Source organism: Muscardinus avellanarius, assembly GCF_963383645.1.
Source record: "Muscardinus avellanarius genome assembly, chromosome: 17".
Lineage (NCBI taxonomy): Eukaryota > Metazoa > Chordata > Mammalia > Rodentia > Gliridae > Muscardinus > Muscardinus avellanarius.
In genome coordinates, this window is record NC_137803.1 from 54,984,224 (window position 1) to 55,007,756 (window position 23,533).

General features: G+C 43.2%; 1 protein-coding gene across 1 annotated transcript in view; it reads right to left on the bottom strand.

The window, feature by feature from the left end:
• SMCHD1 (structural maintenance of chromosomes flexible hinge domain containing 1) overlaps nt 1-16,573 on the bottom strand; it is a gene marked incomplete at both ends in the record, with an annotated part of 136,390 nt that extends 119,817 nt beyond the window's left edge. Inside the window, 2 exons of the mRNA XM_080714285.1 lie at nt 103-178; nt 16,397-16,573. Of these exons, the coding sequence (XP_080570411.1) occupies nt 103-178; nt 16,397-16,573 (253 nt within the window). The remainder of the gene's footprint in view (nt 1-102; nt 179-16,396) is intronic.
• Between the last annotated feature and the right edge of the window lie 6,960 nt (nt 16,574-23,533).

Sequence of the window (23,533 nt, forward strand, 5' to 3'; positions counted from 1 at the left end):
AATCATCAATAGTTTTAGGTACCTAACTGGGTAATAAAAGTTATTACTCTATCATTATTAAACATAAAAGCATGAGCTTAACTTTAAGCATTGTTTACTCACCAAAATTATCACAGGTAATTTCTTTCCTACTTGTTGTTGTAATAACAAATTTTTCTTCATTTGATATACCAAGTGCCTAACCAAAATACAGAAAAATCAATTATTACACAAAAGAAACAAATGCATCAAATTTATAAAAATATAAAAACATTGATAGTACATTTATTTAATCTTACAACAATTCTACATTTGTCTAGGTAAAAAATAACTGTAGAGCCAGGTGTGGTGGGCACGCTTGTAATCCCCGCGCCTGGGAGACGGAGACAGGAGGATCACACAGGTTCGAAGCCAGCCTCACTGGCTTAAGAGACCCTGGTTCCAAATAAAATATAAACAGATCTAGGAGTGTAACCCGGAGGTAGAAGGGTTCCATTCCCAGTACCTCAAAAAAAAATAAAAATAAAAATAAAAAAGACTGTAGAAAGCCTCTGGGTTCCACCCCCAGCACCACCACGATTCACTGGAACTAACTAGACCACCAATTCCCTTCTCAGAACAGTGACAAATTAAAGGGAAAGAACAAACCATTCATCCTTTCTTGTACCAAAAACATTTCAGAATTATCAAACAGCTCTAGCTGATGACACAAAATTGTTAATGAAGAGTTCTGGGTAGTAAGTATAGGAGGCCCGGCGACCAGAAAGCTGCACCTGAGGAACCAGGTCAGAATCTTACTGTGGAGGGTTCAGCTGACACCAGCTAAATCCCACAAAGCCAGCGTCAGCCCTGCTAAGAGTGGGTGTAACAGCCACACTTCATTTGCCTAAATAAATGTGAAGTCCCAGCACCACCTATGAAGTATTCTTCAACCTCTCAACCCCAAAGAAATTGAACTAAATCTAATCAAGCCTTTAAAACTAACTTCTGGTTTACAGAATATGTATGGAAATAAAACAAATTAAATGACATATTAAAGAATAACCTTGCTGGGCATGGTGGCGCACGCTTGTAATCCCTGCGCTTGGGAGGTGGAGACAAGAGGATCACGCAGGTTCGAAGCCAGCCTCAGCTACTTAGTGAGACCCTGTTTCCAAATAAAATATAAAATGGGTCTGGGAGTATAGCCGGGAAGTAGAAAGCCGCTGGGTTCCACCCCCAGTACCACCAAAAAGAAAAAAAAAAGAATAACCTAGTAGATTTCTTCAACATGTCAACTGCAGAAAAATTAAGGAGAGACTGGGAAGGGGAAATTGCTCAAATGATTTAAACTTTTAAAAAATTAGGAAATGTAGAAAAAACTTTTTATTTTATTTTATTTATTTATTTATTTATTTATTTTTGGTGGCACTGGGGGTGGAACCCAGGGGGCTTTCTACCTCCAGGCTACACTCCCAGACCTTTTTTCTATTTTATTTGGAAACAGGGTCTCACTAAGTTGCTGAGAGCCTCACTAAGTAGCTGAGGCTGGCTTCGAACCTGTGTGTTTCTCCTGTTTCAGCCTCCTAAGTGCGGGGATTGCAAGCGTGTGCCACCACGCCCAGCTCAGAAAAAACTTTAGAACTTTTGCCTAACATGTTCTGAGGCCCTGCATTGAATTTCCAGAGGAAAGAAAGAAAGAAAGAAAAAAAGAAAGAAAGAAAGAAAGACGAAATTCAATCTAAAAACCCTGATAAATTGTGATTTAAACAAACCAGCTATCATAACTTTTCCTTCCTTCCTTCCTTTCATACTGGGGGTGGAACCCAGGGGCTTTTTGTATCTCAGTTACACTCCCAGACCTATTTTATACTTTATTTGGAAACAGGGTCTCACTAAGTTGCTGAGAGTCTCACTAAATAGCTGAGGCTGGCTTTGAACCTGTGCAATCCTCCTGTCTCAGCCTCCCAAGCACTGTGATTACAAGCATGCGCCACCATACCCAGCTTTATCATAACATTTCTAAACAAAGCCCAGTGTGATGGTGCAAGCTTGTAATCCCAGTACCTAGAAGGCTGAGACAGAAGGATCACAGGTTTGAGGCCAGCATCGTCAACTTAGTAGTCCTCAGCAATTCAGCAAGATAAAATAAAATATAAAATAGGGTTGGACGTATAACTCAGAGGTAGAATGTCTGTGAATTCAATCTCAGTATAAAAATTATTTTTAAATAGAGAAATTTGAATAATATGGATAAATATAAAATGTAATCTTATATAAATGATATAAGATGCTTAATTTTGATGGTATGATATTAGATATTTATGAAGAAGTTGCTGAGGCTGACAACAAACCTGTGATTATACTGTCTCAACCTCCCAAGTATTGGGATTACAAGTATGCACCACCATGCCCAGTTCAAATATCCTTTAAAATACATCAAATGCACAGTGGCACACACACCTGTAATCCCAGTACTTGGGAGGCTGAGTCAAAGGGACTATAGGTTTAAGGTCGGTGTATAGTAACTTAACAAGACAGTTTCAAAGTAAAAAATAAAGCTGGTATGGTGGTGCATGCCTATAATTCAAGTATTTTGGAGGACGACACAGGAGGACTGTAGGTTCACGGCCAGCCTCAGCAACTTAATATAAAACAGAGCTGGGGTGTAGCTCAGAGGTAGAATGGCCCTGGGTTCAATCTCCAGTGCCACAAAATTAAATAAATAAACAAACAAAAAAGGGTTAAGGATATAGCTCAGAGGTAGAAACCCAGAGTTCAATCCTTAGTATCACAAAAATAAAATAAAATGAAACAAAATACATAAACAAAAGACAAACAGGTATTAGTGTGGTTAATTCTTGGTAACTACTGAATGTGGGTGATGAATATATGGGGGCTGTTTATACAATTCTCTCTTTGTATGTGTTTGAAGATTTTCATAAAAAATTTTCTAGCTTAAAATGTCTTATAGCCGAGCGTGGTGGTGCACGCTTGTCATCCCCGCGCTTGGGAGGCGGAGGCAGGAGGATCACGCAGGTTCGAAGCCAGCCGTGCTGGCTTAAGAGACCCTGTTTCCAAAAATAAAAAAGAATAAAATAGGTCTGGGAGTGTAGCCCGGAGGTAGAAGGGCTTCCAGCAACCCCAGTACCACCAAAAATAAATAAATAAATAAATAAATAAATAAATAAATAAATAAATAATAAAATCTCTTATAATTCATGAAGTTGCCAAAAAAAAAAAAATCTTATAATAGATCAGTGGAAAAGAACAAAGGGCTCTGAAACAGGCCCTAACATGCATGGGGAGTTTGGCAAATAGAGGTGACACTACAAGTTGTTTGGAAAATAATGAACTATTTCATGAAGATATGGAGACCGCTAGTTAACCACATGGAAAGATAAAATCTCCAACTAACTTACACAAAAATAAATTAGAGGAGAATTCAAGCAGCTGCATTTCTTTTCTTTCCTTTCCTGTGTTACTGGCGATGAAGCCCAGGCCCACACATGCTACATAAGTGCTCTAACACCAAGCCACACCCCGAGCCCCAAAGCAGCTGCATACTGTTTCAAAATTGTCAAAGAAAACACAGAGGCATAATTTTTAAAGGGCAGAAAAGGATTTCTAAAAAGATGCAAATTTCAGGCATGGTGGCGTATGCCAGAGACTTGGGAAGCTGAGGCAAGAGGATGGGAAATGTGAAGGCAGCCTGCACAGTTTAGCAAGGCCCTGTCTTAAAATAAAAAAATAAATAGAGTTGAGAATGTGGCAAAGTGTTCCTGGCTGCAATCTCTAGTACTGCAATAAATAAACAAAATAAAACAAAACATATAAATCCTATAAGTCATAAAGTAAAAGACTAAAAAATATAAAAAGATGCTGAAGATAATAACCCTACTGGTTATCAAAGAAATTAAGATAATTTATCATTCCCCTCAGGTAGGCAAAAATCTTTTTTTGTTTTGTCTGTTTTGTTGGTACTGGGGTTCCTGGAAGCCCTTCTTCCTCTGGGCTACACTCCCAGACCTATTTTATATTTTTGAAACAGGGTATCTTACGCCAGCGCGGCTGGCTTCGAACCTGCGCGATCCTCCTGTCTCCGCCTCCCAAGCATGGGGATTACAAGCGTGCGCCGCCACCACCACACCCAGCAGTAGGCAAAAATCTTAAATCCAGATCCTATCAGGTACAGACCTACATATAAGGAAATAGACTGAATAGTTTTACAACCATACTGGAAAGCAATTTGGCATATTTTAATATACCTTTATAGTTACTGAAAGCCTATGTGCAAATGATTTAAGATCAATGTACAATTAAAAAGTATTTATAGCTAACTAATCCATATAATCTCCCCACAAATGTACTATTTTTAGGTTTTCTTGAAGATACTTCTAGGATAACTACATAGGATACTTCATCTAGCTCATCACATAGAAGCCTCTGGCTCAATATTCAATATATTCTTATCTAAGAGTACAAATGCAAGCCGGGCGTGGTGGCGCACGCTTGTCATCCCAGCATGCTTGTCATCCCAGCATTCGGGAGGCTGAGACCGGAGGAGGCTGAGACCGGAGGATCGCGGTTCGCGGACAGCCTCAGCTACTTAGTGAGGCCTCTGCAACTCAGTGAGACCTGGTTTCAAAATAAAGAATAAAAAAAAAAAATTGGGCAGGGGGTGTAGCTCGGAGGTCAAATGCCTCTGGATTCCATCCCCAGACCCGCAAAAAAAAAAAAAAAAAAAGAATATGAATGCTAGCCCCTTACTCCCTTCTTCCTAATATATGCAACTGTGCTAACATCATGGATCTAGTTTGAATCAGTAAAGATTGAGCTATTCTCCTACTTATAACAGGACTGCATTCCTAATAAACACAAAATAAACTGAAAATATCCCCAAGTCAAAAATGCATTTATAAACCAGGTATGGTAGCGCACACTTGTAATCCCAGTACTTGGGAGACAGAGACAGGAGGATTGCAGGTTCATGGGCAGCCTCGGCTACTTAGTGAGGCGCTCCGCAGCTTAATGGGACTGTTTCAAAATAGAAAATAAAAAATAGGGCTGGGATATATAGCTTGGAAGTAGAATGTCCCTGGGTTTGATCCCCGGTACCACATACACAAAAAAATACATTTATAAACTTAACCTAGAAAATATCATAACTTACATTAGCCTAACTCAACCCCCAGTATTAAGCCAAACATGGTAGCACACTCTTGTAACCCCAGTGCTTGGGAGGATGAGACAGGACAATCATGGTTTGCAGGCAGCCTAAACTATCAGCTTAGTGAGGTTTTCTGCAACTTAGTGAGGCCTTGTTTCAAAATAAGGAATAAAAAATAAAAGCTGCTGGTGTATCTCAGAGTTAGAATGCCCCTGGATTCTATGCCCAGTAACAACAACAACAACAAAAAAGCCCTAGTATTATCCTAACTCAATCCTCGGCATCACAAAAAATAAAATAAAATATACAAAAGTTTAAAAAAAATGCTATAGCTGAGCAAAATTTAATACAAAGCCTATTTTAAAATAAAGTGATGAACTGGGTGTGGTGGCACATACTTGTAATCTCAGTACTTGGGAGTCTAAGATCACAGGTTCACAACCAGCCTTAGCTACTTAATGAGGTCCTCCGCAACTCAGTGAAATTCTGTTTCAAAATAAAGAATTAAAAATAGGGTTGAGGGTATAGCTCAAAGGTAGAATGCCCCTGGGTTCAATCCCCAGCACTACAAAAATAAATAAATAAATAAATAGATAAATAGATAAAGTGATGAATAACTCATATAATTTAGTGAATACTAGACCAAAAATAAAAAATAAAATGGAGCTAGGCATAGTAGTACTTGGAGGATGAGACAGGATTCCAGGTTTGTTGCCAGTCTCAGCAACTTAGTGAGACTGTTTCCAAATAAAAAATAAAAATTTGATCTGGGAGTGTATTCCAGAGGTAGAAGGCCCCTGGGTTCCATCCCTAGTACCTCCCTCCCCCTCCCTCTCCCTCCCCCTCACTCCCTCTCTCCGTCCCTCTCCCCTCCCCCTCCCCCCCTCTCTCTGAGTGTGATGGCGCATGCCTGTAATCCCAGTATTGAGAAGCTAATACGAGAGGATTGCAGATTCAAGACCAGCCTCAACAACCTAGTGAGACCCTCTGAAACTTAGTGAGATCCTGTTTCCAAACAAAAAATAAAATAGGGTTGGATATATAGCTCAGAGGTAGAATGCCCTTGGGTTCAATCCCCAGTAGCCCCCCCACCCAAACACACAGATTTTTCTTTTCGGTAATGCAGCTTGAACCCAAAGGCAGTCTATATCCAAGTTACATCCTCAGCTAGAATCAATCTTTCTTTCTTTCTTTCTTTCTTTCTTTCTTTCTTTTTTTCTTTTTTCTTTTTTTTTTGTGGTGCTGCGGGTGGAACTCTTCTATCTCCGGGCTATACTCCCAGACCTATTTTTTATACTTTATTTGGAAACAGGGTCTCACTAAGTTGCTGAGAGCCTCGAATCTGTGTGATCCTCCTGTCTCAGTCTCCCAAGCACTGGGATTACAAGTGTGTGCCACTATGCCTGGCTAGAATTATCTTTTATTTGGAAACAGGGTCTCACTAGGTTAATGAGAGCCTAAATTGCTAAGGCTGACTTTGAACCTGCGATCTTCCTGTCTTAGCCTCTTACGTACTGAGATTAGAAGCAAGGCCACCACACATGGCTAAACAGAAAGATTTTTTTTTTTTTTTTTTTTTTGGTGGTACTGGGGATGGAACCCTTCTACCTCCGGGCTACACTCCCAGACCTATTTTATATTTTATTTGGAGACAGGGTCTCTTAAGCCAGCTGAGGCTGGCTTCGAACCTGCATGATCCTCCTGTCTCAGCCTCCCAAGCGCAAGGATTACAAGCGTGTGCCACCATGCCCGGCTAAAGAGAAAGATTTTAATGGATAAATCTATTAATATACAATTAGGATGTAAGCACATGCTATCTTTTTCTTTGCTGTAATTGTGTATAAATATATTTCTCAAACTAGTACTTTTTCTAAGTACGTTATAGCTCTCATATTTGAGAAACAGAAATACTTGTACATTATGCTTTTTTCTAATTGGTGCATTACAATTACACAGAATAGTGGGAACTGTTGTCATATATTTGTACGAACACATATACAGTGTGGTCTATCTCATTCCCCAGTGCCTCCCCTCCTCCCTGATCCCGTTTCTCTACTCTACTGTTCACCTTTCTGTTTCCATGAGACCATTATTCAAGACATCTTCCTCCCACCCTAAGGTACTTGGGATTGAACCTGGGGCCTCGCACTTGCTAGTCAAGCACTCTAACACTGAGCTATATATTGCAAGTCCTTATTTTGTTTTGAGACAGAGTCTCTAAATTGCCCACACTAACCTTTAACTTGTGATCCTCCTGCCTCTGCATCCCAAAAAGCTGTGATTACAGATGCCTCAAACCTGTTATCCTCCTGTCTCAGCCTCCCAAGTACTGGAATTTCAAGCATGTGCCCCATGGATAAAACAGTATTTATACAGTACATTTATACAGTATTTTTAATAATTCTGTACACAAAATAGTTTCAGCTAGGGAGAAATGGGTCATAGGAGGAACTCTAGATGAAGGTGATTCTATAGATGAGCAAATAAGGCGACCTGAGAGGATGGGAGGGGGGAAGAGGGAAATTCTCTAATGTACATGATGTACTTTAACAAACACATCAAAGTTAATCACTAAGCCAAACATGAGGAGGAAGGGGGAGGGAATGGAGAACAGGGTAAGGGCTAATTGGGTGATGTATGCATGTATGTCTTCACCATCTTGTATCCCATGAAGATGTATGACTATAATGCACCAATAAAAACATTTTAAAAAATACAGTTCCATGGTATGGTATGGAACTTTCTACCTGAGGCAGCATGTTAATGCTCAAAAAGTTCCATATTTTGGAGCATTTTAGATTTTCTTACTGGGGACACTCAACCTATATATGAAAAATAAATGCTTCCCAAGTATGGTGGTGCATGCCTGTATTCCCAATTACACAGGAGGCTGGGGCAGAATGATCGAAAATTTGAGACCAGCTTGGACAACTTAGCAAGACCCTATCTCAGATAATAAAATAAAAAGGGCTGGGATATAGCTCAGTGGTAGAATATCCCTGGATTCAGCCCCTAGTAACACAAAAAGATAACAAGTAAGTGCTGGTGAGGATGTGAAGAAAAGGGAGTCCTTGTACCCTACTGGTGGGGGTATAAATTACTATAGCTATTATGGAAAACAATATGGGAGTCCTCCAAATAACTAAAAATAGAACTACTATATGATTCAGCAAACCCACTATTGGGTACATAAAAGAAATTAAATTAGTATGTTGAAGAGATCTATACTCCCACATTCGATGGTGCCTATTCACAACAGCCAAGATTTGGAATCAATCTAAGTGTCCATTAATGGATGAGCAGATAAGGGCTGGGCCTGGTGGCACAAGCCTGTAATCACAGAATTTAGGAAGCTGAGACAAGAGGATTGCAAGTTCATGGCCAGCCTCAGCAATCTAGTGAGGCCCTCCACAACAAACAAACAAGAAGCCAGGTGTGGGTGGCCCCTGCATGCTTGAAATCCCAGTACTTGAGAGGCTAAGACCAGAGATTGCAGTTCATGGCCAGCCTCAACTACTTAGTGCTTAGTGAGGCCCTTTGCAACTCAGTGAGACCCTGTTTCAAAAACAAAGAATAAAAAAAAAAGGCTAGGGGTGTCGTTCTACCCAGGGGTAGAACGTCTCTGGGTTCCATCCCCAGTACGGCAATAAATAAATAAATAAATAAATAGTCAGGCATGGTGATGCACACTTGTAATCCCAGTACTTGAGAGGCTAAGACAGGAGAACTGCAGGTTCAAGGACAGCCTCAGCAACTTAGAACATGACTCTCAGAAACCTAGCAAGACCCTGCTTCAAGAACAAAAAATAAAAATGGCTGGGAGTATAACTTGGAGGTAGAATGCCCCTGGGTTTATCTCCAATACAAATACAAATAATAGATTTATAATAACCGAGAGTTCCGGGAAGATGGCGACGGAGAAAAGCGGGGCTTACGAGCCCCGCTAACAACCAATCTCTATTATACAAAATCAGCGCCTTTCACAGTCAGAAAACACCATCAGCAGAGACACAAAAAATGTAATTACAAGGGACAGAGAAAAAGAGGGCTGGAAAAACGAGACACCAGAAAGAAACCAGACCGCAGTGCTGCGGCCGGAGCTGCGGTGCGGAGCGGCGGGAGCCATCTTTCCTTGCAGCACCAGGCTCGAGAGGAGGGGAACTCAGAAAAGAGCTCAGAGCCACAGAGGAGATACGGCCTCACGCCCAAGGACGCGGCAGCAGCGCCTTACTGCTGGGGTCAGCGGCGAGCTCACCGGACAGCACCAGACCAACGCACTCAACAGCCCACCAGGCTCCAGAAAGGAGTGGCGGACAGCGAGCCAAGGTGAGCCGGGAGGGATTCGGCAGATTTTTCGGCGCAGAGAGCACCTAAAGCTCCAAGTGGCTGGGCTCAGCACACCCTGCAGGGACTCAGAGCAGAGCTCAAAACCAGAGAAGAAATACGCCAGCCCCACGGCCGAGGGTGTGGCAGCGGTGCCATATTGCCACCGGCGGCAACAGCAGCGAATTCACCGAGTCCACTACAGCTCCATCGACACACTCATCAACAGTAAGTCAAATTGCGGCCCCTAGAGGAGAAATCCCAGTACTGCACTCCCAGGGACTTGACCCAGTGGGGGAATGGCGGTGGCAGAGATATCACACCATAGGAGAATGCCCAACCTGGCACCCCCCCCCCCATGGTCTAAAGCAGCCTCGATTGACTCCCTGGGTCTGAGACTCTGCGATACAACCTAATAAAGGAGTAGTGGGGACTGAGATCCAGAGCACCTTAAGTGAAGTCGTAGTGACTCAAGGGAAGAACCCAGAGAAGGCACAAACTTCTGAAATCATGGGAAAGAGGAATAACAATGGAGCAATGAATGCCCACAACCCCACAACATCAGAACTCAATAAAACAGAAATTCAGAGATTTCTAGAAGATCAAATCAGGAAAGTAACTGTAGAAATAATAAAGGTGTTTCAAAAAGAATTCAGAGAGAGCCAAAAAGAGATAAAGGATGCAATTAATAAAGTCCTCAATTCAAAGTACAAACAACCAAATAGACCACATGGAGAATAGAATCTCGCTCTTAGAAAATGAGCAATCCAAAAATGAACGCATAGTTTCTAATTTAGGGAAAAAAATCCAACAGCTGGAATCTGACATTGAAGAAACATGGGCCCATTTTAAGAGAGCTAACCCAAGAATGATTGGAATAGAGGAGGGAAAAGAAAGTGAAACCAAAGGGATCAACAATCTCTTCAAGGAAGTAATAGCAGAAAATTTTCCAAACATAGACCAAGAGGTCAATACACAGGTCCAGGAAACTTAATAGAACCCCCTTTAGACAGGATCGGAGAAGGGGATCCCCACACCACATAATTGTCAAAATGACCAGTGTGGAAGCCAAACAGAGAATCTTAAAGGCAACAAAAACAAAGGGCCAAGTGACATTCAGAGGCAAACCAATTAGAATCACTCCAGACTTCCCAAACCACGTCATGAGAGCCAGAAGGGCTTGGAGTACATATTCCAAACTCTGAAAGAAAACAACTTCCAGCCAAAAATTTCCTACCCAGCAAAACTTTCTATCAAATTAGATGGGGAAATAAGAAGCTTCCATGACAAACAGAAACTGAAGGAATTTATGTCTTCAAAACCAGCGCTAGAGAAAATACTCAAAGAGATTAACTACAAAGAAGAATTAGGTAACACACACCAAAACCAGAGAAACAAGACTGGTTATCTGTGGAGATTCATTATTTATGTTAGTCTTTTACCTATCTCTAAATTGTATTGTTTGCTTTTTCTGTTGCTAATTTTTAGGATTTCTATTTGGAATATTAATATACCTTCAGATATAGCATTTGGAAATATTTTATCCCATTCTATCAGTAACTTTTAACTCTGATTATACTGTCTTTGGATATACAATTTTTTTTATTTTTTAGGGAGTTTGTTTACCCTTCTGTTGCCTGTACCTTTTAAATCATATCCAAGAAATCATTGCCAATTTCAATGTTGTGAGGTTTAATGACCCAGATTTTCTTCTAAAAGTTTATAGTGTTAAGATTTATATTTAGGTCTATTATCTATTTTGAGTTAATATTTGTAATATGGTGTTAGATAAGGGTCGAATTTTATTCTTTTTCATGTAATTATTATTTTTCAACAATATTTAGTCAAAATATTATTATTTCCTCCGCCAAATGTTCATGGAAACCTTGTCAAAAATAACTTGACAATATAGGGAAGAATTTAGCTCTAGGCTTTTATTTAACTCCAATGGTTTATATATCTGCTTTCAGAACAGTACTACACTGTTTCAATTATTGTAGCTTTATATGGTTTGAAATCAGAAAATATACATCTCCTAGCTTTGTTCTTTTTTGAGATTGTTTTGGGTATCTAGAGTCCATATTCCATATTAGGATAGATTTTTTTTCTGAAAAATAAATAAATAAATGTATGATAGTTTCATCTAAAAAAAATATTCTCTGGTAAGAAAGCAAAACGAAATATTGAAATGTTATCTTTAAGTCATCAAAAGCTTGGTATCAGACAAATGAAACTGTTATGTGAGATTATCATTGTTAATTTTGGATAAATTGTTATAATACTAGATGTCAACCACTAAGCCAAGCATGGGAAGGGATGGGGAGGGAACGGGGTAGGAATCGGGTAGGGGCTAATTGGGCAATGTGTGCATGTATGTCTACAAAAGTTTTTATTTATCCCATTATGATGTATGAATACAGTGCACCAATAAAAAAATTTTTTTAATAAAAATATTAAAAAGAAAAAATATATAATAACCCTTGCATCCAGATAATTTTAGCTATTTCATGTCTGTGTGTGTGTGTGTGTGTGTGTGTGTGTGTGTGAGTGTGAGTGTGAGAGAGAGAGACTGAGGACTGGACCCAGAGTGTTCTATCTCCAATCTATACCCCAGCCCCCGCCCCTTATTTTAAAACAGGATCTTACTAAATTGCTGAGGCTGGCTTTGAACCTGAGTTTCTATCTCAGGCTCCCAAGTACCAGGACTGCAAGCATGCCTGGCTGTTTTTTTTTCCCCCCAAAGATTATTTTTTAGACTATTCTAGATGTATTGCATTTTAAAATAAAATCTAAGGCCACACATTTGTAATCCTAGTACTTGGGAGGCTAACACAGGAGGATTGCAGGTTCACAGTCAGCCTTAGCTACTTAGTGAGGCCGTCCGCAACTTAGTGAGAATCTGTTTCAAAATAAAAATTTAAAAAGCCAGGTATGGTGGTGCACACTTGTAATCCCAGCATTTGAGAGGCAGAGACCAAAGGATTGAGGTTCCGGGACAGCCTCCGCTACTTAGCGAGGCATTTCACAATTCAGTGTGATCCTGTTTCAAAAATAAAAAAAAAAAAAAGACTAAGAGCCCGGGCCTGGTGGCACATGCTTGTAATCCCTGCGCTTGGGGGTCTGGGACAGGAGGATCCCACAGGTTCGAAGCCAGCCTCAGCTACTCAGTGAGGCTCTCAGCAACTTCATGAGACTCTGTTTCCAAATAAAGTATAAAATAGGTCTGGAAGTATAGCCCGGAGGTAGAAAAACCTCTGGGGTCCACCCTCAGTACCATACACACACACACACACACACACACACACACACACACACACACACCTTAAAAATAGGGCTGGGGGTGTAGCTCAGAGGTACAATGCCCCTGAGGTTCTACCCCAGATACTGCAAAAATAAATAAATAAATAAATAAATAAATAAATAAATAAATAAATAAATAAAATAGGGCTGAGGTAGAATGTCCCTGGGTTCAATCCCCTGTACCACAAAAATAAAATTTTAAATATCTTCATTGCCGGGCGTGGTGGGGCACACTTGTAATCCCTGCGCTTGGGAGGCTGAGACAGGAGGATCACACGGGTTCAAAGCCAGCCTCAGCTACTTAGTGAGGCTCTCAGCAACTTAGTGAGACCCTGTTTCCAAATAAAGTACAAAATAGGGTTGGGGGTATAGCCTGGAGGTAGAAAGCCCCTTGGGTTCCACCCCCACCCCCCAGTATCACAAAAAATAAAAAAATAAAATATCCTCATCAATTTCTACAATAAACCTGAGATTGGGGCTGGGGGGTAACTGGGAGTGGGGGGTGTGATACAGCAATGGTAGATTAACAAGATATCATGGAGCCACCCAAAGGAAAAAGGAGATGATTTCTCAAAATACCATACCAAATAAAAAAACAAAGTTAGTCTTCCTTTCTGTTACTATTTCTCCCCCTTCACTTCTAATCAAATTTAACTTTCAAGCTGGGTATAGTGACGCACACTTGTAACCCCAGTACTTGGGAGGCTGAGACAGGAGGATGACAGGTTCAAAACCAGCCTCAGCAACTTAGTAAGACCCTGTTTCAAAATAAAAAATAAAACCAGACATCGTGGCACGTACTTGTAATCCCAGTGTATAAGAGGCTGAGACAGGAGAACTGCAGGTTCAAAGCCAGCCTCAGTAACTTATCAAAAGGAGCCTAGTGAGTCCTTATTTCCAAATAAGAAATAAAACAGAATGCCTCTGGGTTCAAGCCCCAGTAGTTATTAATCAATCAGCAAATAAATAAACAAACAACAAACAAATACCAGGGCTGAGAATGTAGCTCACAAGTATTATATCCCTCGGTTCAATCCCCAGCACCACACACACACACACACACACACACACACACACACACACACACAAATATTTCCATTTGTATAAGATGGAAAAAGTGAGGAAGAAAAGAATCAAAGAGGTTTTTTGTTTTGTTTTGGTTTTAAGCTAAAACACTGTCAGAAGGGATAAATATATCTGTGCCCTACAGCAGAGCACTTCATCTGAGCCAGCATGGTATATCAGAAAGAACATAGGTTCTGGGTTTGAATACTAATTTGACTTTTACTTTTTCACTTAGGTGAGTCATTATCTTCAAGAGTGAATTCTCTTCTGCAATAAAAGGATAATATATACTTCCCTATCTAAGAGTTATTAAGATATCTGACAGGGGAAAAGGAAGAAGAAAACAGTGTTATTTCTAGAGGAAGGATAAATTAGCACAACTCTTCTGACAAGTAATTTTTAAATATTTATCATCACCAGGCACAGTGGTAAAAGCCTGTGATTCCAGTATTTGGGAGGCTGAGCGAGGAGGATCACAAGCTCAAGGGCAGCCTTAGCAACTCAGGAAGATCCTCAACAATGCAGCAAGACCCTGTTTCAAAAATAAAAAGGGGCAGGAATGTAGCTGTGAGGTAGAATGCCCTTGGGTTCAATCCCCACTTCCTAAAAGCAATACAAATGAAAAAAACTGGCAACAAAATATCATCAATTGCCTTTCAGCCTTTTGGCTAAAATCAAGTACAAAAATATGAGTCAGGAACTTTAAAATTGTTCCTCATCTTTGATCCAGGAATTTTATTTCTAGGTTGCTTAACTAAAGAAACAATAAAGATGTTACAATGTTTATTGTAACATTACTTAAAATTACAATACTGAAAATAAATCTCAACTGCTATGTAAACCGTGATAGGTGATATCCAATTATTCCCCAATTTTGATTATGAAGACATGAATTAAGCTAGGCATTCCTACGCTAGGCTAAGTGGTGCATGTGTGTAATTCTAGCTACCCAGGCAAATGAGGCAAGAGAATAGCAAATTTGAGGCCATCCTAGGGAACTCAGCAAGACCTCATCTCAAAAACAAGAGCTAGGGATGGAGCTGAGCGGCAGAGCACTTGCCTAGCATGTTCAAGGCCCTGGGTTTGATCCCCAGTACCAAAACAAACACATTTCTGGCAACAGTAAGTGCAAAAAGAAACAATCCAAAACGTGTATTATAGTGTCATCTGAGGTAAGTGAAACTGAAAAACACAAGTGTTATCAGTGACTATAGTAAATGTCAGTAAAGGTTTATTTTTCTCTCTCTAATCCCATATTTTCTTTAATGTGCTGATGTATACAATATTTTAAAAATGTAAAGAGTTTCTCTTCTGTGGCCTGGTTCAAACACAAAACATACAATGAAAATGGCAAAGTCATTCATTTTTTTTTTTTTTGAATCCAGATTGGAATCCCTTTACCATAAGGCACAGAATAAAATTCAGAGTTTGTATGTTGTCTTCATTTATTTGTCAATTCTAATCTACACTTAGAATTTCTACAGTTTACAATAATCTACGATCTACATTTCCAACGTGGGAGGCACAGTTCTGTACACTGGGAATATTGCTGTGAACAACCCAAAGTCCTTGTTCCAAAGGTGCTTCTATTCGATGGGTGTGTCTTAATTTCAATGATTTCTCAGCACCTGTACAGAGTTCTGTCTACAGGGCATTCCTAAATCTAACCGCCTACTCAAGGCAAGACACTACATCAAATAATGTTTTGTTTCTTTCCTTGAAAGCTAAGTGTTCTTAACAGCTTAAAAGTACCTCCTGTGGTTAATTCGGAGTATTGCCACATTCCTCCTTTTAAAAGTTCAGGCAACACCATCACCTCCTAACTACAAAACGCGTCCAGAGTTTAAAGCACGTTTTCCTACTTTTTTTTTTTTTTTTTTTTTTGAGCGGTACTGAGGATGGTACCCAGGGCCCTGCACCTGCTAGTCAAGTTCTCTCCCCTCCCACTGAGCTACATCGCCTAACCTTTTTGAACTTTTATTTTGAGACAGGATCTCACTAAGTTGCCCAGGCTGGCCTCACCCTCCCAAGTAGCTGATATTACAAGCGTGCCGCCAGACTAGTCATCTACGTTGAAAGCAAACTGATAAAGTGAGTGCACACGTTCTTTGTTGTTGCACAGCTACCCACGGACACTCATCTATTTGATTCAGAAACTCCCAAAGGTTTGGGCTCAGAAAACCAGCAGGGCAGCTCCACCGGCGAAACTTGGACCAACGTCTGGGGGCGGAAAGCGCCCTTGACAGGACGACCCGGGAAATGCCCGCGTCGTGCCCAGCGCCAGGTGAGTGGGTGGGCTCCGGAGCTTCTCAGCGCGGGAGCCCGCCACACTCACGACCGCGCCGCGGGGCTCGACTCGGCGGGCTGGCCGTCTGGCCTAAGTTGGGAACGAGAAGGCACGCACACGCGCTTCCCCTGCGGGGGGACCGGGCGGCCGGGCGGCGGCCGAGCTCAGCTCGCGAGGGCCGCGGGAGGAGGCCGCGGGGGGCCGGCCTGCGCCCGAGGCTCCCCGGCTCGCGGCGGGGCGGGCGGGCGGGCGGGCGCGGGCCGCTCCCCGCAGCTGGCCGCGCATCCCCGTACCTGACACACGGAGGCGCGGAAGCCCGCGAAGTCGGCGCGCTCGGCCACCGGCAGCGCCCGCTCCCCCAGCTCCGACTCCTCCTCCCGCCGGTCAAACAAGTACACCGTCCTGAAGCCGTCGCCCGCGCCGTCGTCCCCGGGCCCCGCCGCGGGCCCGCCGGCGCCCGCCGCTGCCATATTGGGGCAAAGCCGAAACCCCGGCGGCGCCGGAGCCTGCGGCCGCGGCGCTGAGGACCGAGCTGCGGCCTCCGCGCGGCGCCTTCGGCCCCGGCCCCCGCGCGGCGCGAGGCTCGGCCCGGCGCCCCGCAGCTCCTCGGCGGCGGCGCGGCGCGCGGCGGGCGCGGGGATCACCCGGGAACCGATTCAAACGCGCTCGGGCCCGGGCGCGCGTCACTTCCGCAGCGCGAGCCGCCGCCGGGCCCGAGCGCGGCCGAGAGAAGAGGGCGGCGGGCGCGGGGCGGGGCTTATCCGCGGGCCGCGCGGGGCGGGGCGGGGCGGGGGCGGGGCCGGGGCGGGGCCGCTCTCCGCCAATCGGAGGGGCGCGCGGCCCCGGGCGGTGGCCCGGCCCAGCCGAGGCCGGACGGGCGGCGCGGTGCAGCCCCCGGCGCCCGCGTCCTCCGGCCCCGCGCCCAGCTCTTCCGCGGGCCGGCGGGGGGCTGCGAGCCGCGGCGGGGGGCGTCCAGCGCGGGCCTCGCGGGGTGGCAGCTCCCGGGCCGGCACGTGCGTCCCCACGTGGGGAAATGTGACGCCCAGAGCCCGCAGGAGGCCGGGCTCGGCGCGGCGCCCCGCCAGCCCCAGCCCCAGCCCCAGCCCGAGCCCGAGAGGGGCCGCGCCGGCCAGGTCTGCCCCAGCCCCGGCCCCGCCGCCATGTTGCTGTCACTGCCAAGGAGGGGAGCGCTGGGTCAGTTAGTGGATTGCAGCCGACGTTCTAAACCCGCTCAGAACCTAGTGCACTCCCGGTAGAGGCCGTTAGCACCACTGGTGCAGGCCCTGGCTCAGCAACAGATAAAACGTCGGCGTGGAAAACTGGGTTTTGGCGGGCTGGTGACGCACACCTGTAAGCTGGGATGCTGCGACGGGCATCGTCGCAGGTCATTTTGAAGTTGCTAAGGCCAGCTTGGTCCCTGTGGTTAATTGTCCTGGCTCAGCCTCCCAAGTACTGGGATTGCAGGTGTGTGCCACCACGCCCAGCCCACACTCATTTTCGCATGAATAAATATTTGGAAGCCCTTCTACCTCCGGGATACACTCCCACGGGCTACACTCCCAGACCTAATTTTTAACTTTTTTTTTTTTTTATTTGGAAACAGTCTCTTAAACCAGCGAGGCTGGCTTCGAACCTGCGCGATCCTCCTGTCTCCGCCTCCCAAGCGCGGGGATTACAAGCGTGCGCCACCACGCCTGGCTGAGCATCATTTCTTGAATTACCCATTCATCTTTTCCCTGCTCTATCCTGTGTCACTTTTGTCACATGTAAAGTTTTCATAAATGCGTCCGCTTCCTCCGTTCTTGGGTTTGCTAGACTGTTACACGGAGTGTATATTTTCTTCTCCTTCCTGCTAATTTTGTCCCACATGAATTAGTCTAACTTTTATTATGTTCTAATGTCCAAAGAAACAAACCACCTCATCTTACTCTTTTTCAGGAGTGTCCTGTAGTTGATTTGTTGTTGTTGTTCGTTTTACTTGGTGTGTGGGTGTTACTGGGGACCCGGCCCAGAGGCATTCTCCCTTTGAGCTATGCCCCCAGCCCTATTTTATTTTATTTTTTTTTATTTATTTATTATTATTATTTTATTTTTATTTTTTTTGGTGGTACTGGGGTTCCTGGAAGCCCTTCTTCCTCCGGGCTACACTCCCAGACCTATTTTATATTTTTGAAACACGGTCTCTTACGCCAGCACGGCTGGCTTCGAACCTGCGCGATCCTCCTGTCTCCGCCTCCCAAGCGCGGGGATTACAAGCGTGCGCCACCACGCCCGGCTCTATTTTATTTTTTATTTAGAAAGACCCTCACAAAGTGAGGCTGAAAGCCTTGCTAAGTAGCTGAGGCTGACAGGCTTCAAACCTGTGATCCTCCTGTCTCCGTGTCCCAAATTCTGGGGTTAAAGACACATGCTACCACTCCTTGAAAAAAATGTTTTGTTTTGTTTCATAAATGTCCCTGAAAAGCTCAAGTGTTAAAGGTTTGGTCCCCAGCTAATGACACAGTTGGGAAGCGGGGGATTAAGTTTAGTGGAAGGAAGTTACGGAATTGGATCCGTTAATAGATATTGGAGCTGGGCATGGTGGCACATGCTTGTAATCCAGCATTTCGGAGGCTGAGACAGGAGGATCATGGGCGGTTCACAGCCAGCCTCTGCGACTTAGTGAGGCCTTTTGCAACTCAATGAGACTCTGTTTCAAAATAAAGAATACAAAGTAGGGCTGGGGGTGGAGCTTGGAGGTTGAATGCCCCTGGGTTCCATTCCCCAGGACAGCAAGAAAAAAAAAAAAAGCTATTGGGATCTCTGACCTCCCCCCTCCTGCCTTGTAACTGATGTGAGGTGAGCATCTTTCCTGGGGCACCTGCATCATTCATCATGATAAACTCTGCACTACAGGCCCAAGACAATAAGGCCAAGTGTCCATGGACTGAAACATCTGAAATCATGAGCTAAAATCAATCTTTGGTTCTTTAAATTGGCTTTTGTAATCCCAGTACTTGGGAGGCTAAGACAGGAGGATCACAGGTTCGAAGCCAGCCTCAGCAGCTTACTGAGGCTCTCAGCAACTTAGTGAGACCCTGTTTCCAAATAAATGTAAAATAGGTCTGGAGGTGTGGCTCCGGAGGTAGAAGCCCCCTGGATTCCATAGCTCAGTACCCCCAAAGAAAGTTGATTTCCTCAAGTATTTAGTCACAGCAACAGAAAGCTGACTAACACAAACAATAATTTCCTACTCTTTTTGCTCAGTGTCTTCTCACATATGACATGCTTGGGACTGTGATCACCTGTGTTCCCACAGCAGTAAAACCATGGTTCAATAAAGGACCGATTACATCACACGTGTATTTATTTATTTATTAATCGGTACTAAGGATGGAACCCAGGGGCATTCTACCTCCAAGCTACACCCCTAGCCCTATTTTGTTTTTATTATTCTTTATTTGGAAACAGGGTCTCATTGAGTTGCACAGGGCCTCACTAAGTAGCTGAGGCTATCCATGAACTGTGATCCTCCAGTCTCAGCCTCCCAAATGCTGGGATTACAAGTATGTTTTTGTTTTTGTTTTTTGTGGTACTGGAGATGGAACCCAGAGGCATTCTACCTCTGAGCTACACCCCTAGCCCCATCTTTTTATTTTTTATTTTGAAACAAGGTCTCACTAAGTTGCAGAGGGCCTCACTAAGTAGCCAAGGCTGTCAGTGAACTGCAATCCTCCTGTCTCAGCTTCCCAAATGCTGGGATTACAAGCCTGTACCACCACGCCTGGCTTCATAAGTGTTTTAAGTTGATATCACTTACTACTAGTGTTGTAACTCTTACTTGTGGTTGGAAAGCCGCTGTTTGCTTTCACATAAAGCTCATTACCAGATCCCACAAATCTTCATATTTTCATAGTATTCATAATTATTCTGTATATTCCGATTCAGTTATATTGCTAATAGGCCAAGTTCTCTTAATAACAGAGGGATACCTTTTTTGTTTGGTACAGTGGATTGAACCCAAGGGCATTCTCCCTCCAAGCTCCACTCCCAGCCCATTTTTTTTTTTTCTTTATTTTGAAACAGGGTCTCTCTAAGTTGTGGAGGGCCTCACCAAGTAGCTGAGGCTGGCTTTGAACCTGTGATCCTCCTGTCTCAGCCTCCCAAGCGCTGGGATTACAAGTGTGTGCCACCATGCCCGGCTTGAGGGATCAAGTTTTTAAGTCCCTCTCTGATGTATAAAAAATATCTGGTCCCTGCATTTGTATCCATCCAACCTAATATGGGCAAACATGATTCTGTTAATTTTGCATATATATATATATCATATATATATATATATATATAATATATATGTATATATATATGTATATGTATATACATGCCTATATATGTATATCTAAACATGATTCTGCTAATTTTGCATGTGTATATATATATACACATATATATACATGCATATGTATATGCACATATACACAATATATATACACATACATACATACATACAGATGTGGCAAAATCTTTGAAGAGAAATAAAATTGGAAACTTCTCTCACCACAAATTCTAAAACTGACTGGAACCCACTAAACTGTTTTATCCCGTGACTTCCTCACCCCCTCATTCCCAAAATAGGGAAGCACGGCTATCAATAGGAAAACCATTTGCAAGTTAGAGGCATAATAAGATCTATCTTAAAAATAAATCCCTGGCAGCAGCAAAATGAAGGGATACCATATTGTGCATTCTTTATGCCTTACTTAAATAAAGTGATAGTTGTTCATTAAAAATCTGTTATCATTAACTCAGCAAATACCTATGTAAATAGAAATTGAGGGTACAAATCAAATTCTCTACCTTCATTATGCTCACATTCTGTGGGGTAGAAAACAATTTAACAGTTAAATACACAGAATGTCAGGTAGTATTTACTGTACTATAGGTAAAATTAAAGAGGGAGGGTGCAGGGCCGGAGCATCCCAGCGTTATATAGGGTCAGAGACGTTCTCTCGGATAAGGTGATATTTGAGCAGAGTTGAAGGAACTGAAGGAGCAAGTCTTATAATAATCAGGGAGTCAAGTAAGTATTCCTGGAAAAAAGGAAAAGCAACTACAAAGATTCTAGGCCTTGAACACATTTGGTGTCGTAATAGCAACAGAGGTTGAGATCAGAGATCAGTGGAGGGGCAGAGGAAAAAGGAAAGAAAAGATCATCCAGGGATGCTTTACTGTGACCTTGGCATCCACCTTGAATAAAGGAGGAAGGAATCCAGGTCTTGGAGCAGAGGTATGGCATGCTTTGACATATTTATAAAAAGAACTCTGAAAGCCGGGCCTGGTGGCGCACGCTTGTAACCCCTGCATTTGGAAGGCTGAGACAGGAGGATCACACAGTTTCAAAGCCAGCCTCAGCTACTTAGTGAGGCTCTCAGCAATTTGGTGAGACCCTGTTTCAAATTAAATAGAAAATAGAGCTGGGAGTATAGGCCAGAGGTAGAAAGCCTCTGGGTTCTACCCCCAGTACCACAAAAAAGAAAGAAAGAAAGAAAGAAAGAAAGAAAGAAAGAAAGAAAGAAAGAAAGAAAGAAAGAAAGAGAGAGAAAGAAAGAAAAAGAAAGAAAGAAAAGAAAGAAAGAAAGAAAGAAAGAAAGAAAGAAAGAAAGAAAGAGAGAGAGAAAGAAAAAAAAGAACTCTGAGCTGGGCACAGTAGAGTACACCTGTTATCCCAGCTACTTGGAAGGCTGAGACAGGACGACTGTAGGTTTGAGACTAAGTAAATGAGACCCTGTCTTAAAGTAAAAAATAAAAAAGGCCTATAGATCCTAGTGTCAGGGGGTAGGGCGGACTCCTGTGACTGCTGTGTTGAAAGTAGACGATAATGAATCCAGGTGTGGGGGCGCACACCTCTAACCCCAGTATTTGGGATGCTGAGACTAGGAGGATCACAGGTTCCAGGCTAGCCTCAGCAATTTAGCAAGACTCTCAACAAGTTAGCGAGACCCCATTTCAAAACGAAAAAGTAAAAAAGGTTAAATCCCCAGTAAATAACAGCAATAATAATAATAATAAATTTAAAAGTGCTGGGGGGGGGGCTGGGCATGGTAGAACACACCTGTAATCCCAATACGTGGGAGGCTGAGACAGTTAGGTCCTCAGCAACTTAAGGAAACCTGTCTCAAAATAAAAAGGGCTGGGCGTGTAGCTCAGAGATAGACTACCCCTGGGTTTAATCCTTAATTAAAATGTGAAAGGAAGAAAGAATAAATTAGCCTGTAAGGGGCCAAGTACAGAAGCTAGCAGACCACTCTGACTCAATAACCCTGCGTAAGAGCACGCTCCATGTTCTATGGTACGGGTGGAGCTGAGAGTTCTGAATATATTTTTCAGCTGAACAGAGATGTTAATGGATGAGAGGTGGTGTGTGTGAAAAGAGATTACTTAAGCCAATTTTTAAAACTTGTGGCTCTGGAGGAAAGTGTTGTGTGTATTGCATATTTTTATACCTAACATCTCAATCCTTTCTCTGTTTGGGAGAATTTCCATTATAAAGACCTAAGTGGTGAACAGAACACATCTCCCACTAAAAATGCTAAATTATGTGGTTAAAAACACTAGACACTGCTTTTTCTAGTCTGGTTCGCAACTGAAATGCATACGTGTGGCCGGGGATCAGCCAATCTGAGATCAGTGGTGCAGCGGAGACAGCCTCCAGGTTATAGAAGCAGCAACGGGATCCTTAAGCCAGGGTGGCAGCTGTGCACGGGGAGGTGGCAATGTTATCCTCCTGGAACCAGTTCACAATTTTAATTATGCTTCTGGCTATGAAGATTTTAAGACAAACCAGGAGTGGTAGCACATGCTTGTAAAAATAGGGTTAAGGGAATGCCTTTGGGTTCCATCCACAATACCACAAAAATAAAATAAAACAAGTAGAAAGAACTGTGTCCAAAAAAAAAAAAAAAAAAAGATTTTCGGCGCCAGACATGGTGGCACACACTTGTAATCCCAAGTATGGGGTTTGGGAGGCCGAGACAGGAGGATTGTGGTTCGAAGACAGCCTCAGCTACTTGCAACTCAGTGAGACCCTGTTTCAATATAAAGAATAAAAAATAGGGCTGGGGTTGCCGGGCGTGGTGGCGCACGCTTGTAATCCCTGCGCTTGGGAGGCTGAGACAGGAGGATCGCACAGCCAGCCTCAGCTACTTAGTGAGGCTTTCAGCAACTCAGTGAGACCCTGTTTCCAAGTTTAAAAAAAAAAAAAAAAAAAAAGGTCTGGGAGTATAGCCTGGAGGTAGAAAGCCTCTGGCTTCCACCCCCAGTACCACCAAAAAATAGGGCTGGGGTTGTAGCTCAGAGGAAGAATGCCCCTGGGTTTCATTCCCAGTATTGAAAAAAAATGAAAAAAAGTATTTTAAGCCAGATTGACTAGCCTCCCGGCAAATCCAGAGGCT